The 17516-nt window shown below is 47.0% G+C and overlaps 2 protein-coding genes across 3 annotated transcripts in view; one reads left to right on the forward strand and one right to left on the reverse strand.

Moving 5' to 3' along the window:
• The first annotated feature begins 1083 nt into the window (after positions 1-1083).
• LOC120512675 (serine/threonine-protein kinase PAK 3-like) lies at positions 1084-13446 on the forward strand. Its single transcript, XM_039731244.1, has 12 exons — positions 1084-2118; positions 3005-3054; positions 3912-4019; positions 4454-4607; positions 5524-5587; positions 6358-6406; positions 7667-7779; positions 8617-8734; positions 10083-10182; positions 10299-10495; positions 11514-11651; positions 12747-13446. Exons 1-12 carry the CDS (start codon positions 2016-2018, stop codon positions 12873-12875), a joined length of 1323 nt encoding a protein of 440 aa, XP_039587178.1. The 5' UTR covers positions 1084-2015; the 3' UTR covers positions 12876-13446.
• The window catches only part of CAPN6 (calpain 6), a 56702-nt gene continuing 49448 nt past the window's right edge, over positions 10263-17516 (reverse strand). Inside the window, exons 14-15 of one of the 2 annotated variants that reach the window (XR_005630091.1) lie at positions 16739-17127; positions 10263-10387 (exon numbers count right to left, since the gene is read on the reverse strand). Coding sequence is in view for 1 of the 2 variants with exons in the window: in XM_039731243.1 (XP_039587177.1) it covers positions 16945-17127 (183 nt within the window). In the remaining variant the exon portion in view is untranslated. Of the gene's footprint in view, positions 10388-13785; positions 17128-17516 lie in introns of those variants that run through there. The other variant, XM_039731243.1, reaches the window with a different exon arrangement.

Below are 17516 nucleotides of genomic sequence, written 5' to 3' on the forward strand. Positions count from 1 at the left end.
ACGGGCAGCTCCGGCACCCTCCGCCTCGCGGGCATGCAGCTGCGCGACCAGCCCAGCAGCGACAGCGCGGCAGCAGGTGAGGGGCCGCGGCAATGGCGGCGCTGGGGACGGGCGGTGCGGGGCCGTGAGGGGCGGCAGCGGCGGCGCTGGGTGAGCCCCTGGGCGGCAGGGAGGGCTGCGGGGGGACCCGGGAGCGGCCGAGGAGCGGGCCCCGCTGTGTGAGGGCAGCGGGGACAGCGGCGGCTCGGCCTCTGGGGGCTCTCCCTGCGGCAGCGGGGCGGGCTCGGCAGTGTTGGGTGGTTAGTCTGGTCATTAGTCTGGTCATTAGTCTGGTTATTAGTGGGCTCTGTCGCCGCAGTGATGAGGGGCTCCCCTTCTCCGCGTGTGGGGATGGGGCCTGCAGGGTGTGCAGCGTGAGGGGAGCTCCTGAGCCCGGGGCAGTCGGAGCCCCGAGCCCAGGTGGGCTCGGACCTGCGGGCTGTGGATCCCTTGCCGTGAAGCTGTCCCGGTCTGTCCTTCTCGGCTCAGCAGGAACACACTGCAAGTGCCGATGTGAGGGATGTGTGGTGGTAAAAGTAAACCTTGGACAGCTGCACAAGCAGGGCAAAGTAAAGCCACCCCATACACATCACTCTGCTAGTGGGAAAGCCCAAATGAGCAAATTTCTTGATAACATGCGCAGAAAGAGCTCTTCACATAACACCAAATGAAATTCTGGAAAAAGGAATCGTTACTGAGTGCTAGTTATTTAAGTAACTTTTTCCAAATATTTCCCAACAGATGGATGCTCATGAAGAAGGAAAGCTGCCAGGGATGAGAAGACCACTGTTGAAGCAGGGCACACTGCAAACATGACATGCTCTTTCATGCTTGAAGCTGGATAAACCTCCCTGCCTCAGCAGGTGGAAAGTGAAACCCAGGCCTGGAGCAATTCTGGTGGCTCATCCCCAGGTGGTGCTCCCCACTCCTCAGAAGCTCATGGCACTTTTGGGCTTTGCTCTCTTTGTTTTGGTGATCTCAGTACCACCTTTACACTGAAGTGTGGTCCAAGAGCCCTGGGGCAGCTCAGAATATCCTGTGGAAGGGAGAGAAATGGATGAAATTATGCTCTGAAAGGGCCCTGATATTCCATTGTTGCAGAGAGAAAAGCTATTCAGAGCCCAAGCACATCTTCTGTGCACACAGAAATTGGAGAGGGGAAGGATTGAGGAGCTGTCTGTCCACTGAGGGATCTGATCCTGCAGGGTTCCCTCACATCCAGGGAATATGTTTTGGCAGGGTATCAGGAGTTTTCCAAGCTCTGTGTTCTGTACAGTGACAGCAGAGCTACAGGGGCTGGATCAGGAGAGTCCTTAGCACCTCAGTGTTGGGACTGTGAGAGGCAGTCTTTCCCCAGTGGTCCCTGGTGTGCTGAAAATTAATTCCATCAGGATGGGGTTTACCCTCTAATCAGACAGCAGAGACCATTTCAGCAAGATGTTTTTGTTACTGAGCATCAAAAGTCCAGTGCAAAGCTCCTGAAGGCACTGTTTTGTCTACCAATAGAGAAAAGCTTTGTTATGGAATCAAAGAATCACCAGAAAATGAGTTTGGCTTTAAATCCTTCCTCCATGGAAGCGCAGAGTTGATTTCCAGGTGAGTTCCATACAGAAATAGCTTTGCATCAGGAGGAAAGTTGACATCTCAATGCCATGAAGGGATGCCAGGCTCCAGAATGAGCAAAATTGAGCATCCAGCTGCTCCAGAAGCAGCCTGGGACCGTTCCACAGAGTGTGAGCGTGCAGCTGCTGCCACTGTGATGTCAGGGCCCGCTGGGGTGTCGCTGAAGGGTTGGCAAGTCCCCACAGTGCCAACAGACCCTGCCATTCCTGCGATCCAGAGCTCCTAATGCCCCCTTCTCCTGGCATTCCAGGAGGATCCTCAGGAGTTCTCAGCGGGCTGCCTGCAGACCAGCGGGGTTTTTAGCTGGCTTTTGGGTTATGCTGCTCTGTGAGTTCTAGCACAGGCCTGCAGAAATGATCCCGCAAGTCGGTGCCACGGCGTGCGACTTTCTGTCTGCCGCCTCTGCGGTGTATTTTTATCCAGATAAACCCTGGCTGGTGACAGCTCATCTGGGCAGTAAGTAGTGCTTTGCCCGAGGTGCAGCATATCTGGCTTTGGGATCACTGTGCTCTTTCTTCTCTCCCTTAGGATCTGAGCTGAATTTGGAGCAGCAATGACAGTCAGATGGCATTGGTTTGGTACAGCTGCTGTCAACAGCTTCTGCTGAAAGGGGTGTCTCAGTGGGGACAGCATTTGGAATGTGGGGAGCCCTGTGGGGGTTCCATGCCCTACACACAACAGTCTGGGGAGTCTCTATTTCCCTCCCTTTGCTGCTTCAGCCAACTTCCAAAATGCAGACTGAAGAGCTTGTCAGAAATGCTTCTAAAAACTGTGCAATTATCTTCAGAACTGAGGGAAAACATCTTTTTTTTCCCCCATAATGAACGGATTTGACTAACAACCTGTGCTAAAATAGAGACGACCTTCATGAGGAATTGTAACTTCCCAACAGTGTGTGAGGAGCCCAGGAGCTGTTCCTGTGCAGTGTTAGAATAGAATTCACATGGCTAAGGGGATTTTGGGAAAGCTTTTCTAGGGAAGCATTTTCAGCAAGCTAAAAAGAACCAACATATGCATTTTAATAATTAAAAAAAAAAAAAAAGGGAAAACTTTAGCTCTTGGGCAGAGCAGAATCATTGACTATTAAAGAGCAATTTACATTTTCTTGACTGAGTTTCTATTTATTTAATGGTGAAACAACACAAAAAATAGACGGAAAAATGAAGAAAAAAAATCTGGTATTTTGTCCTGTTCTGTGGCTTACTATAGAAATGAACTGTTGCTCCTGTAGGGATGTTGTCAAATAAAATGCTCTTATTTGGGCTGACTTGTTCCGTGGGGGATGCCCCACAAGAGGCAGTTTTCTAACAGCATCTGGTTCATCTTCTCTTGCCCACTGCAGATCTGGTCATCCAGTTATCCAGAGGTGGATACATGACAGCCCCTCCTTTGGTGAGTGGGAAAGGAACCTTTGACATTCCTTGAGTTTAAGAGCTGTGGAGGAAGTGGTGAATGAGCTTTGCCTGCTCCAACAGCGTGCCAGCCTGAAAAAATGTCCATGTCTGGTTTTGCAGCAGCAGCAAAGCAGTCCCTCGCTGTTTCCTCAATTTCTGTTCAAAGCTTTTAAACAGATGAAAGTCTGGTTTTGCAGGGGGAAGATTGTGGGTTTAGCCATGGTGGAATATCTAATTCACAGCCATTTTCAATACTGTATAATTGCCCCATTTTAATTTAGTTTTACCACCTTAGAATTCCCTTTCTAGCAAGTCTCATGATTTATCTTTAGTACAGCTGGATATATAGGTGAACATAAATAAGTTTATAATTGATTATGTAACTCACTGGAACTATTGAAAGGAAGTTTTAAATAACAATCCACACTAATAAATGTTGGGTTGATATAACAATCCTAGAGAGAGAAATGACATCCACTGTACTATTAGCCAAATTTATTAGGGTTAATATTAAACATTTTAAATAGAGCACCAGTGAGGTGTGAAGGTGTAGAATGGTGCCTTTGATTTGCTTCAGTTCTCTGAGTGGCCTTTGTGACACCTTTAAAGCAGTTGGGAAACAGCAAATTTGGGGCAACTTGATGTAATGCTCTGCCCCTGCAGAGCAGCAGCTGGGGCTGTTTCAACCCCCCATAATTTATAGATATTTCAATTGTACTGTGACATGTGCAACAGAGATCTGAGGCTGTAGGACCACGTGCATGTCTAGATCAGTTTCTGATGTCAAAGCAGCTGAAAGTTGTGTTTATCAAACCTCCCAAGTGGCAGAAGGGAGACTCTCACTCCTGTCCCCAGGTCACAACACTGCCACCAGGACCTCAGCTGGCTCCTTCCCTTCCTGGACAAGAGGATAATGAGAAGGAGGTGGATGAGGAACATGCAGCTGTCACCTCAGGAGAATCAGTGAGTGCCAGCTTTGGTTACCATTGGTGCAATTCAGAGTTTCTGCTCAGCCAGCAGCTGCCATTCACAGCTGGAGGTGCTGAGGGCTGGGGTCCTGCCATGACGTTGTGCTTTACCCTGGAAAATTTGGGTTGAACTTCCCCTTTAGTCATCAGTTGCAGGATACAGGGGAAATTTCAGGATACAGGAGAAATTGTCTCTTGGATGTACATGCCCCTCTGCACAGATTATTTGAGAAAATCCATGCAAATTGAACACAAAACTGGCCATGAACTTGTTTTGGTTTTGTTCATTCAGTTTGTGATGTGGACAGCAAAAAGCAGTTTAAGAGCACTGGATATGGCTGACAGGCATCTTCCTGAGGGTTTGCATTTGGAATAGAAACTCAGGGGATCCCTGCCTGCTCCCTTCCTGACATTAATTTCTCACCACAGATCCACACGAGCTCTCTGCTGGGAGCTGAAGATGCAGATGATGAGACATTTCTCATTTCTGACACCCTCAGCAGAAGCTCGGGCGCTCTGGACAAACCCAGGGTCCGGCCGCAGAAGAAAGTCCACGTGATAGAGGAAGTGCTGGAACAACTGAGTACGTGTGGTGTGCCATGTCTGGGGTGTGTGTCCCAGCCTCAGCTGCACCATAGGGACACAGGGAGCAGGAATTCTCTCTGGGCATTCCTCAGGGCAGCTCAGACTGGGTTCAGTTTCTCTATGCTTCCATCTGTGCTGAAGGCAAAAGCAGGGATGGTTTCTGATTCAGCAGAAGGTGCTTTGACCTAATGAACTACTGAATTCCTGAGTACTGATGACCAAATCAAGCAGGATATTTGGGTTCCTAAATTCTCTTTAGTCTGCTGACAAGTCATTGGAGCAAAAATACTTCACAGCAATCTATCAGATTGAAGACAAGCAGTGTGGTCCTTCAAACGGCACAGGCAAGGTTATCAGCAGAATTTAGCCTGGTAACCCATGATGAGGGTCTGGATCCTAAAGCTCCATCATTATTGATTATAATATGAGATGCTGTTCTTTAAAATCCTAAAGACAATCCTTTGGTGAACTGCTGAAAGTTGGGAAGGTCCCCTTCTCTCCTGGAAACACTTTGCACTGTTTCTTAAAAATGAATCCCAGAACCCAAGGTGCATTTAATCTTCAGAAATATTAAACCTTTTGTTGAATCACACAGAGGGTTTATTCCCGGGAAAATAAAGGCTGTGTTGTTTTAGCTCTCCTAAATGTTTGTAGAAAACAAATTCTTGCTTTAGTACCTGGTCTTTCCTGATTTCTGTCTCCTGTGCATATTTCTCCAGGTGCTTTGTTTCCTGTCAAGGTAACTCTTCAAAGCACTCTAGAAAATCAGAAAATCCATGGAGCCATCTGTGCTTTGGGGCTGCCTCTGTTGCTGTTGTTGCCCACAGAGGGCTCACAGGCAGTGGGGCTGCATTTCCATCTGCTGGAGGGTGGTGTCTGTCTGAAGTGAGCATCCTGCATTTCGTTTCTTTCAGGGGGCATTGTGAACGAGGGGGACCCTAAGACCAAATACACTGAATTTGTTCAAGTTGGCCAAGGGTAAGTCCCTCCCAGTTACTCCTACAAGACCATGGGCTGGGCATTTTGCTGCTGTAATATCAAGTGTGAATCCATGCAAGCTCCAAACATGATGTGGGTTTAGATCCTCCCATCTCAGTACAGGTCAGAATTAATAATTATGGTCAGAAGGGGTTGTCAAAGAAATCTTGACGCTGGCAGTGCCTCACCTGCAACAAGGAGCAGATCTGAAAAATCTCCCATCCCTCAAACCTTATTGCCTAAAAGAGCACCTTACCACCCCACAGCTGTCAGATAAAAGTTCTCAATAACATTTATTTCAAATATTTTGCTTAAAAAATGTTTGGTAATCTGGATTATAACCACAGTTTAGCAATTGAAACCAGAGATGAAATAATAAGCTCTCACACTGTCATAGAAAAACCCATCCTTTGTAATCTGCAGCATGCATTTCCTGGGAAAAAATACACACACAAACACAAAAAGAAGGAAAAAACCCAACACAACAAGGCAAAATGGAAAAAAAAGTTAAATATTTCTCAGTGTTTGTAGGCACACCCTCCCCCTGCTCTTAGGTTTTGAAGGTCTGTGTGCCAGCTCTTTTTCTTCAGTTTTCTTCTCAGTTTTCCCTTGGACACTCTGCATGACAGAGGGCTGCTGTGCTGCTTTGAAGAATAGATGAACCAAGGTGTTTTAAAACACTTCATGCCGCGGAGATCTCCTGTCTGGGCTGGCTTTTACTCCCAGCACCTGAACTGCTTCTCCTTTCTTCACTGCTCTTTTGTTTCCAGGGGTTTCGGGACTGTTTACAAAGCCGCAGACCCAGCCACAGGAGATGTGGTGAGTGCCAGCACCCCCAGCACACTGTGCAGCTCTTCAGGGCCTTCCCCTCTGCTGGCAGCTCTGCTGGAGCTTTGGGTGCCCAGTGGAGCTTCCCTGCACAGCCTGTTCCTCGAGCACAGAGCAGTGACAGCCTGCAAAACTCATTCTGGACAGGCTTTGTTCCTGCTCAGTTCCAGAAAGCATGCAGGAGGGGCAGTGGTGTCTTTCAGAGAGGAACATAATTAAGGCTTAAAATACCAGAAAGTTATTTCTCTAGAAACCCAGAAAACAATTGCAAATCTGAACTATGGGGTTCAGATTGCTCATAGAGTAGCAAAATCAAAGTTCAAGAACTGAGAAATATGGGATTGCATTATTTTCGTGTGTGTAACTGCTATGATCTTTTAGGGTGGGATTTTATCCATCATGTATGCATGTGTTTGCTTTGTTGTTCAACCAAGACCAGCAGCAATGGCTGAAATAATGGCCAAACCCCATAGAATTGCTGAAGGATTCCCAGCTGTTTTGATATATTTTCACAGTCACAAAATCCTGCTTGCAAAACCTGTGTGAATAATAACAGAAGTGATAAACTGAGGCCATCAGGGAAGAATGTGGGTGCAGGGTGATGTCAGAGATCTGTGGATGTTAGTTTAGGGAAATTTTTGCAGAGTTTAGAAGGCAAAATGTCTCTGGCAAGTGTCCTGTAAGTGGCACCCAAGCAAGTGGAGAAATCATCTGTTGTCCTGTCACTTCCTGAGCCCTGGTGTCTGATCACATCAGGCACAGGGCAGCTGGCACAGCCCAGCCCCATCACTCCAAAAAGATTCTCTCCATGGTCATTGTGCTCTGTCGAAGCCAGGTGCCCCCAATGCAGCAAATATGTGCTCTGACTCCATGGTTCAGAAGGCTGAACAATTGTTGTATTAAAACTATACTAAAAAGATACTGTACTATACTAAAGAAAACCCATGACTGTCTCCAGACAGTCAGACACAGCTTTGAGTGACTGGCTAATCACTCAAAACAACTTTCTCCTGTGTCCAATTAACAAATCACTTCAGGTAAACAATCTCCATAACACATTCCACATGTGCAAAAACAGGAGCAGTGAATGGAGATCAGAATTGTTTTCTCTTCTTCTCTCTGTGCTTCTCCCTGCTTTCCCAGGTAAAATCCTTGGGAAGTTGTGCCTGCTGCTCTCTGTGAAGAGAGCTGTGGCCATAGTGCTCTCCTGTCGCAGAGCTCTGGGCTCCATGGGCTCCACTTTCATTCCAGGTGGCCCTCAAGAAGATGCCTCTCCGCAAACGGAGCAGGAAGGAACTCATCGTCAACGAGATTCAGGTCATGAAGGAAAACAGGCATCCCAATATTGTCAATTATATAGACAGGTGAGTGGTTCACACACAGTGAGTCTGTTCACACACAGCAAGACAAAGGTTTAAAAACCCCTCTGGGCAATGTCAGAACATGGAGCTCTTTCTTATTTCTCTGTTCATCTCCAATTGATGGAAGGAGATGGCCTTGGGTCTCCATTAATCTTTTCTGGTCCATGTAGTTGGAAACCTCTTTTCAAAACCTGAATGTGCCATGTCTTACTGAAACAACAGCCTGTCAGTTCATTACCTCTGTGTTGTTTTGGGGTTTGAGTTTTTAGGTTGATCATATTTTCTATGCCTTAACAATAAGTGCTGATAAACCATCATAGAAATTATCTCCCTTGGGCTGTTCCCACCATTTTCCATTGCTGTGGAATCCAGGAAGACTAAATTCTCATTTGTAGAACCACATAATTTGCCAGTTTAACATAGTTTTCCTTGTTTCTGACTGTATTTTATGCAGTGTTTTCCAAATGGTTGGCCAACATCTGTTCTCAGTGGTGCAGAGCCTCCTCCCATAGGTAACTCTGGATTGTGTTGCCTTGTTCCTGCAGTGAATGGTGGAACTGATAAATTAAGATAATGACTCAGTTGATGGCAAGTGTCCTGGTTCCAGACTGATCTCTGCTATTACTAAACTGCATTTTTAATTTAATTTCTCATGAGCCTTTCTCATTTAGACTGCACAGGTTCCAAATAATCTGTCACCTACAAAGAATGTCTCTCCATTTCATTCTGCCTCCATTTACAAGTGACCTGGAAACAAAACTCCCCTGCAGTCTTTCCACAAGGTAATTTAGCTGTGTACATTCATACATTCATCTCCATGCCTTGGTTTTCTTCTCTCAGCTACCTGGTGAACGAAGATCTGTGGCTCGTGATGGAATATGTGGATGGAGGCACTTTAACCAGCGTTCTTGTCCAAGTCTTAATGGAAGAAAGAATTATAGCTGCTATCAGCAGGGAGGTGAGGGACCCTGTTTGTGCTTCCAATGGCTTGGACAGGTTGGGACAGGAGTGGCTTCGTGTTCAGAGCTTTGTTTCAGATCTGAAATGTGAAATAAAAGAGTGTCTTGGTTTGAAAAGACAGGTGTCTATTAAGGAAGGCAGGAGCAGCTTTGTTTCAGATATGAAATGTAAAATAAAAGGGTGTATTTAGTTTGAATAGACAGGTGTCTATTAAGGAAGGCAGGATCTCTCTTGAAATGGAAAATGTAAATCCCCTCTCTCTGAATTATTATGATTTTGAAATTAAGAGGCTCTCAGGTAAAGATATGGGAAAGGGAATAACAGTTATTTATTAGGAAAGTTAAAAATACAGATGCAATAGTACACTGCCAATAGAACCACAGGTAGTGGAGGACAGAAAACAGGCAAAGTCTTGGAAAAGATGGGGTCACTCACAAAGACACATTTTTTGTAAGAAATGGACTTTAAGAAGCCTCAAAAAGCCCTGCCACAAAATCACAAAATGTGCCTAGATCCACACCTCTATTCCCTATGGCTCTTCTCCCTTAACAGGATTTCCTTTTGTCAGAAGATTTGACTAGGAAAAAATCCCATTTTTGTGAGGTGCTGTGAACTGTTTTTATTACTTGTAATAACCATCCCAGATCTGAGTATTCTTATAATGCAATGCCATGCAGCAGAGAACCTGTCCACTTTATAGCTTTGCTCTCAATATTTGTTACTCATTGTTTTCTCATCTAAATGTACATTTGCAAGATGTGTGTCCACCTAAGACAAAGGGCATCTAAGTGAGCCTCCTGCCAACACAACTGCATTTCCTATACCCTGTTATTATACACTTTTGTCATAGTCTCTTTTAAAATTTATTTAACATTCTAAACTTTGCCTCATTAAACTGGAGCATGTCTGCACTGCATTCTTGGCCTGTAAAAGCAAACATGCTGGTGGCGGAATTTTAAACTAACAACAAATTAAAACAGAGCCTCATTTCTCACAGCCCTCAGCTTAAAAGGAGAGCATTGCACCCCAAGTGGTGTTTGCTTCTGAAAAGCGACTAATGTGCTGCTTAATGTGCTGTTGAGGCCAAAATAAAACCTCTGTCATGCAGCCTCCCACAAAAATGATACACTTCATAATGGAGGGAGAGATGTTTTCATTTTTGACAAACCCTCCTTTATCACCTGGATGGAGAGAGCAGAACCACTGCAGCCATTCTGGCTGGGTTAGCAATGGACAGTCTAGATCAACAACTGGTGTTTCACCTAGAAATTCCATCTTTTAGACCCATTTCCTTTTCTTGTGTGATGAAATGAGATTAACTTCTACCGTCATGGGTTTTGTCTCAGTGCCTCAAAGCCCTGGATTTCCTTCATTCAAAGAATGTGATTCACAGAGATGTCAAAAGTGACAATATTCTTCTCGGGATGGACGGATCTGTGAAACTGAGTAGGTATTCTTGGTCAGACACAGCATCCCCATGTTCTCAGACACAGAGTGAGGAATTCTTGTGCTTGGTTTCACGGTTCAAGCTGGTTTGACAGTACTTTTGTTTTCCTCCTCAGCTGATTTTGGCCTGTGTGCTCAGCTGACCCCGGAGCGGAGCACACGGTGCACAGTGCTTGGCTCTCCTTACTGGATAGCACCAGAAATCCTGAAAAAAAAGGGATACGACACCCAAGTGGACATCTGGGCCCTTGGGATTGTGGCCATTGAAATGCTGGAGGGAGAACCTCCATACTTTAAAGAAAGCCCTATCCAGGTAAGGTGCAAACACTGTCAGATACCACTGTCTTGCCAATCTGTGCCATGTTTTGTCTCCCGTGAACCAAAATCCCACTCAAATCAGCCTGAAATGGTTCCACCAAGGCCCACTTCTAGAAATGTCCCTGCAGAACATCTCATCAGAGGAGAAGTGACCCGTGCCAGTGCAAAAATATGCCTTTTTGGCTTCCAGCACTGCTTGAGTTCCTCCTGGTGTGTTTGATCTCCCTCTGAGCTGGATCTGAGCTGGGAATGACAGCAGCAAGTTTCTCCAATTGGGAAATTATTATGAAAAGCATTACAAGTGTATCTGCAGGCCCAGAAGTCTTTTCAAATTTTGACAGTGCTTTTCAGGGAGGGTCACTGGTTCTAGTGATGCCATAATTATGTATTACCCAAAAAAATTCTAAAAGTATATTTTAGCAAAGCTATTTGCAGTAAACATATTTTGAAGTTTTCGGTTTTAGATTCTAATTCCTTAAAATGAAATTATGAGTTCTTATATCAAACAAGTGAGGAATAGTGGAGGAATGTATACCAGGATAAAATCTCATGCCTATTAGCTGATACCAGGTTAAATGCTGCACAGTTAATTCCTGAGGAAGACAACTGTTCTGAATATTTCAGTCTTCCACTCTTCTTGAAAAATTTCCCTGACTTACCTTGGAAGATCACTTTTGGATTGCTTTTGCCTTGAATAAGGCAGCAAACCCAGATGAAGAGAATGATTTCCAGATCCCAGAATATTCTGAGCTGGGAGGAACCACCAAGTCCAGCTCCTGAGTGAATGGCCCATCTGGGAATTGCTGTCACCAGCACTGTGCTCTGACCAGCTGAGCTCCACTCAGGCTCATGATCCTCCCTGCTCTGAGGCTGACAGTCCTGCTGCCTTGCCCTCAAATGCTGACCACAGCCCCTGCGAGGCACCGGGAGCTCTCAGAGAGCCAGCAGGGCCTGCAGTGGAGCTGTGACCCCAGGGATGGTCAGTGGCTGTCCCGTGCTTCCTCTGTCCCCAGGCTCAGCGCCTGATCGCCCGGAACAGGTACCCCCCTCTGAAGATGCCCAGCAAGATGTCAGTTCTGTTCCACGCCTTCCTGCACTCCTGCCTGGACACCGACCCCGGCATCCGCTGGACAGCCAGGGAGCTCCTGCAGGTACAGGCCCAGTGGCTGCAGGGGAAGGTCTCCTCTCCTGTTAATCCCCAGTCTGGGTGCTTTGCAAAGTGGAATCATAGAATAGTTTGGCTTGGAAGGGGCCTTTAAAGTCCATCTGGTCCAACCTCCCTGCCAGGAATGGAGACATCTTCAACTTGATCAGGTTGCTCAGGGCTCCGTCCAACCTGACTTTGGATGTTTTCAGGGATGGGGCATCCAACAGCTCTCTGGGCAATCTGTGCCAGTGTTTTACCACCCCCAGCATAAACAGTTTCTTCCTTAGACCTAACCTGAATCTCTCCTCTTTTCATTTAAAACCATTATCCTTTGCCCTTTTGCAACAGGCCCTACTAAAAACGGGTCTCCTTGAAGTTTTGAATGGCTGCAACAAGGTCTCCCTGGGGCTTTCTCTCCTCCAGGCTGAGCAATCCCAGTTCTCTTGGCCCTTTCTCAGAAGAAAGGTGTTCCATCCACCCTCTGACCATTTCTGTGTTGTATTTTGGGAGTGCATTCAGTTTTGGCTGGTGGCAAGAGAGCTGCAGTAGAATGGTGCCAGGTACAGAGGCCCAAAATGGTGTTGGTGGAAGAGGAACCCAGTCCTAGCCCAGCAGGCAGAGATTTGGCTGTTGTTGTCTTGGTGCTGAAATCCTGCACCTCAGTGTCCTTCAGAACAGCACAGCCCTAAATCCTAATGGGATCAACATTCCTTGGAGGTGCTGGAGTTCCCTGTGGAACAGCTTGCACTCATCTTTTCTGACAACTGAAGCAGCCCTACCTTTAGAAAAAAAATAATCTAAGTGAGTCCTTTGAATTTCCTGAAATGAAAAAAGCCCTAAGGCAGCAAGTGCCATTCCCAGAGTGCTGGCAGGGTCAAAATCCAGCAAGCTGAAGACCCCTTGATAAATTGATTAATGGGATTACTGGGTCATGTTTGCCTCTGACAGCAAGGTCCTGAATATTAAGACTGAAGTGGAGATGGTCCCCTCAGTCCTATTTATGGGTATTTCTGGTAAGCAGAGGAGTCATGCTTCCTCTTGTGAGAAACTGGCTCTGGAAAGTAACAGTTCCTTTGTTTCTTTTTTCCCCTTTGGGCAGCATCCATTTTTACGAACAGCCATGAGCCTCTCTGTCCTGCCTGACATGATCCGTATAGCCAGGAAACTCTGTAAGGCCATGGAAGCACTCCAGGCCAGCAGTGCCAGCCCAGAGGAAAAGAAGGAATAAAATTTTCACTCCTTTGGGAGATGTGCTCCCTTCTCACACTGGTTCCACAACGACTTCTGAGTTATTGGTTGCTTCTTAAAGATGGAAAGTCCCAATAATGGGGGTTTTGGTATGGTTTGGAAATGGGGAAGGGTCTCCTTCCTCCATCAGCTCCAGACCACGCTGCCTCTGGAATGCCCATGAGCTGGGTTTTGCCCACTTGTGGCACTTCTGGGTGAGGAAGAAAGTGCAACTGCATTTCCAGCCAAACGGGGAAGCCAGAACATCCTGTTGGATGCACACAGTCAGCTGGGACTGCGGAGTGTTTGGAGAATTCCCTGTCCTCCCTCCACCTGGCAGAACATGTGGACACAAAAAATATCTAGAGATTATAGAGAAAGACATGTATATAACATAGATTGCTAAATGGGGGGTGTGCAAATGTACACAGACACATAATATACTGCATAATTATATGTATAAATATTTATAGAATATATATTATTATTATAGTCCTATATATATAATGTTTTTATATAATTATATGTATAGATAGCATGTTACAGAGCTATGGCCATACATTTACCTTGTAACTTATATTGTCCCCTATTCACAACCCCCCCCATAACTCTCCTGAACTTATATAATACTCCTTTTATATATATATATATGTATGTATATACATATATATGTTGTGTATATACATGTATATATGTGTATATGTTGTGTGTGTATATATATTGTGTGTATACATAGTGTGCATATATATTATATATCTGTATATACCTATATAGGGTGTGTGTATATGCAGTGTGCATATATATATATATATATAAAATATTTTTATATACACTCAGGGCTTCCATAACAGTTACACAGTGCGTAGAGTGCTATAATAGCGTGTATAGGTTAACGTCTGGCCCCTTCTATAAACTAAAGGCCGTTTTCACCCGGGTGTGTCGCACCCCGCGCTCAGGTGTCCGTACCTGGCCGTGGTCACACCTGTGTGATGGACACCGAGCGCCCCCTCGCGGCCGCCGCCGGCGCAGAAATCGCTAAAATTGATTTTTTTGGTAAAATTTTATTTAGGTCACTTCGTATTGAAAAGTTACAAAATGTAATATTTTGTATACAATGAAATATTTTGTATGCAATGAAGTATTTTACACCCATTTCCACCTGTTTTCATTTTTGAGATGGCTCGAGTATGTACACAAATGCAGCCCTTCTCCCCTCTCAAAAAAACAACCCAAGATGTTTTCCCACATGTTGATATTGTTAAAAAAATGAACAATTTTAAGTACCAAAGTTAGAAGCAGGCAGCAGCACAAGCCCCTCTCAGCCTGCCCTTGCCTGGCTTCACCTGGGAAGGCAGAAGCATCTGTAAACCAGCAGAGCCAGCTGAATTCCCAGGCTGGGTAAACCTCATGGGTAAACCAAACAGTTCCCAAAAACAATCACTGCAGAGGTGGAGGCAATCCTGCTGAGCCTCCTGCAGCTCCAGCACTGCCAGTCCCTCAGAGCAGCACTGGCCAGCAGTGCCTGGCCCCGTGCCACGGGGACAAACTGGGGCAATGTCTGGGGCTGGCACAATGATCAAGGCCTCAGGGTCACCGTGTCTGTCCTCCACCCTGAGCTCCCACTTTGCCAGGCTGTGCATGCCCAGGAACTGCTGGTCACACTCCCTGTGTCCCACTGATGCTGGGGACAGCCCTGAGGGACAGAGGCTGGGACAGGGTGGTGGTGCTGGGATTGGGGCCAGGGCTGTGGGGCTGCAAGGAAAGAGCCAAGGAACTCCCCTCCAGCTTGGGGCTGAGCTGGCTTTGTGCCCTCGGTGGGCTCAGGAGCTCCCTCAGCCAAATCGTGGGGCAGGGAGGCACAAACCTCTGGTGCCATCTCAGAGTGGAATGTTTTTCAGGCTGAACACTGATCCTTGGCCAAGCCAAGCCCCAGGAATGGCCCTCATCCCATGGAGAATGAGCCCCAGAGGGAACAGCCCCCATCCCACAGGGAATGGCTCCCATCCCATATGGAACAGACTCTAAACGGGCCCTGATCCCATAGGGAATGGCCCCATTCCACAGGGAATGGCTCCCATCCCATAGGGGAAAGCTCCCATTCCATAGGGAATGCCCCCATCCCACAGGGAACACTGCAGGAAGCAGCTCCCACAGCCTGGACAGAGTGTGAGGAAAAGCAAAGCAAACAGCTCTCAGTGCAGCACTAGGGCAGCCCCGATCTTCGCAGTTCCCCTGTCCAAGCTCTGGTCTGTGTGAGACAGTTTATGCTTTCCAAGAGAGAAATCTCAGTTTAAAAACATTTCCCGAGTAAGCAGCCCTGAAGCCATGAGCTTTCAGAGAATGTCACTTGCCTGTGGGGCTTGTAGTTCACACCTCTGACAAGATCTCTGCTGTGCCAAACGGCCTGAGCCCGAACTGTCTGAAAAGAGCTGGATTTTGGTCCTTGGTACATGCGAGCTGATGGCTCTGCAGCATCATTCACAGCCCCACAGACCATCTCTGCCATGTCAGAGAAAGCATTTTCCTACCACAGCAATGATCTTTTTGGAGCCCTGAGGAGACCTTTTGTGAAAACATTAGCTCTGTCAAGGACCATTTCATAAATTGTAAAAATTGCCCAGTGTGGCTGAAGGGGCTACAAGGCACACAGAAATCCGTATTTCCTGGCTGTAAAAAGGAATAATAGTCCTTCAGCTTCACTTTCCCACCCGGAATCTGCAGCTGTGTAAAATCCATTTCTGAGTGTCTGGCACAGAGCCCTGTGCACTGCCAGGGTCAGTGCCCAGCGTGCCCACCCCAGACAGCTGCTGAGGGAACCCTGCCAGGGCTGCAGGGGGAGGGAAGAGCTGGCACCAGACTCCTGCTGGGAGGGAAATGTGAAATAACACCCATCCTCCATGGTACCCGAGTGAAACTCCATCAAACATCAGCCGTGACAGCAATAAGTGACTGCAAAATTTTGAGGGTGAGACCTGACAACTGCCAGGGAACAGCACCCTGCTTTTACAACCCCACCCTTCTCATGAGCTCATTTTCTCCTTTCGGGCTGGTGCTACATCTACCAAAACAAGAGGGCTGTTATCCCATTTTTAGTATAATGTGGCTTAAACAAAGCAAGGAGGCTCCCATTACTGAATCTGTGCTCTGAGCAAAGCCCCAGCTGAACTGTGAGGTGCCCTTGGACAGAGATACCAAACTGTGAGTGACCAGCTCCAGGCGGAGAAGAGAACAATCAGAAAGTCAGTCTGAGAGCCTTTGGGTGGACAAAGCTCTTACTTGCTGTGTGTTCAAACAGGCACTGCAAGATCTGCCCCTCTGTTTTAATGTTGTCCTGGCAAGACTGGTCTTAAGGCCATGAGCTACGGCTGAGCTCCTTGACACTTTCACCAAGGAACAGAAACACCTAATCTATAGTGAAATTCATCAAGAAATTTATATCCTTCTATGGGAAGGATATGGAAAAAAATCCCCATGAAGCCCCCTTGTACTTGCCAGTTCCCAAGCTGCTGGTGGGTGCCCGATGGAGCTGCAGCCATTCCTGCCTGCATCCTCAACCATGCTCCCATCCCCACGAGCTTCCCTGCCAGCATTCCATTTGGTCCCTCTCCTGTCAGCCTGTTCTTCTAAGTTTTTCTAAGGCTTCTGATATTTATATTGTTGTAACGGAGTTTCTCATGCACTTTTATGTAAATAATTATTGTTTTTACATTCCTCTCTGGAGGAGGAGAAATTTGAGAGAAATTTGGTTTGTCCAGTGTCATTGGAGAAGTGGCACTTTCATCCTCCAATCCACTGTCACTTTTGAAAGTCTATAAATGTTCGAGTCAAGAAATAAACCACCCTTCTTCTTCTTCTTCTTCTTACCTTGCCGTTCCAGTGTCTGTGTGGTTTAATTTCGTGTCCTATTGCGACACTCTCCTACTGCATGAGCTGTATCACGAGCATAGCTATGGATAAATATGCATTTCCCCCTTTCCCAACAGAGGGCTTTCCCCCCCCTTTTAAAGCGATTATGCTGATGTGCTCCCTGCGCTGCCGAGAGGCGACAGCTCCGTGTGGCTGCGCGGAGCTCAGAGCCCGGCCAGGTCCTCGCTGCACAGCACCGTGACGCTGATGTGACCCGGCACCTCGGCCGCTTCCCCGCCGCCTCTGCCCCGCAGCTGCAGCCTCTGCTGCTGGGGGGGCTCACCCGGGGGGGCTGCCAGCACCGCCTGCCCCAGGAACCGGTCGCTCAGGAGGTTGCTGTTCCACACCTGCAGAGAGCACACGGAACCCGGCTGGGCAGCGCTGCTGTCACACTCCGCCAGGAAGGGTCACCCCCGATAACCCCTTGGAACATTGCGTATCTCAGTTTAGCTAATTGTCTAGAGAGCGTGAGGGAGAGTCTGGATTTGCATGCTCATTTACACAGACTATGCAAAGAAGGAGAGAAATGCAGCTTTTTGCTTTCTAGGTCACAGCGTGCCTAGGAGAGGAATAAAAATGACCTTTTTTAGCACATCAGCAGTAGAATCTATCTACAATAGCCTGTCTGTGCTGCTGTGCCTGCCTGTGCCCACCTCTGCACCTCCTCAGTGCTAGAGTTTTAGAGCCTGGCCCAGAGTCCAGGCTGAAGACTAAGTTTTCCTGGACTGCATCATCT

This window comes from Passer montanus, unplaced genomic scaffold, assembly GCF_014805655.1.
Source record: "Passer montanus isolate IOZ18808 unplaced genomic scaffold, ASM1480565v1 scaffold76, whole genome shotgun sequence".
NCBI lineage: Eukaryota > Metazoa > Chordata > Aves > Passeriformes > Passeridae > Passer > Passer montanus.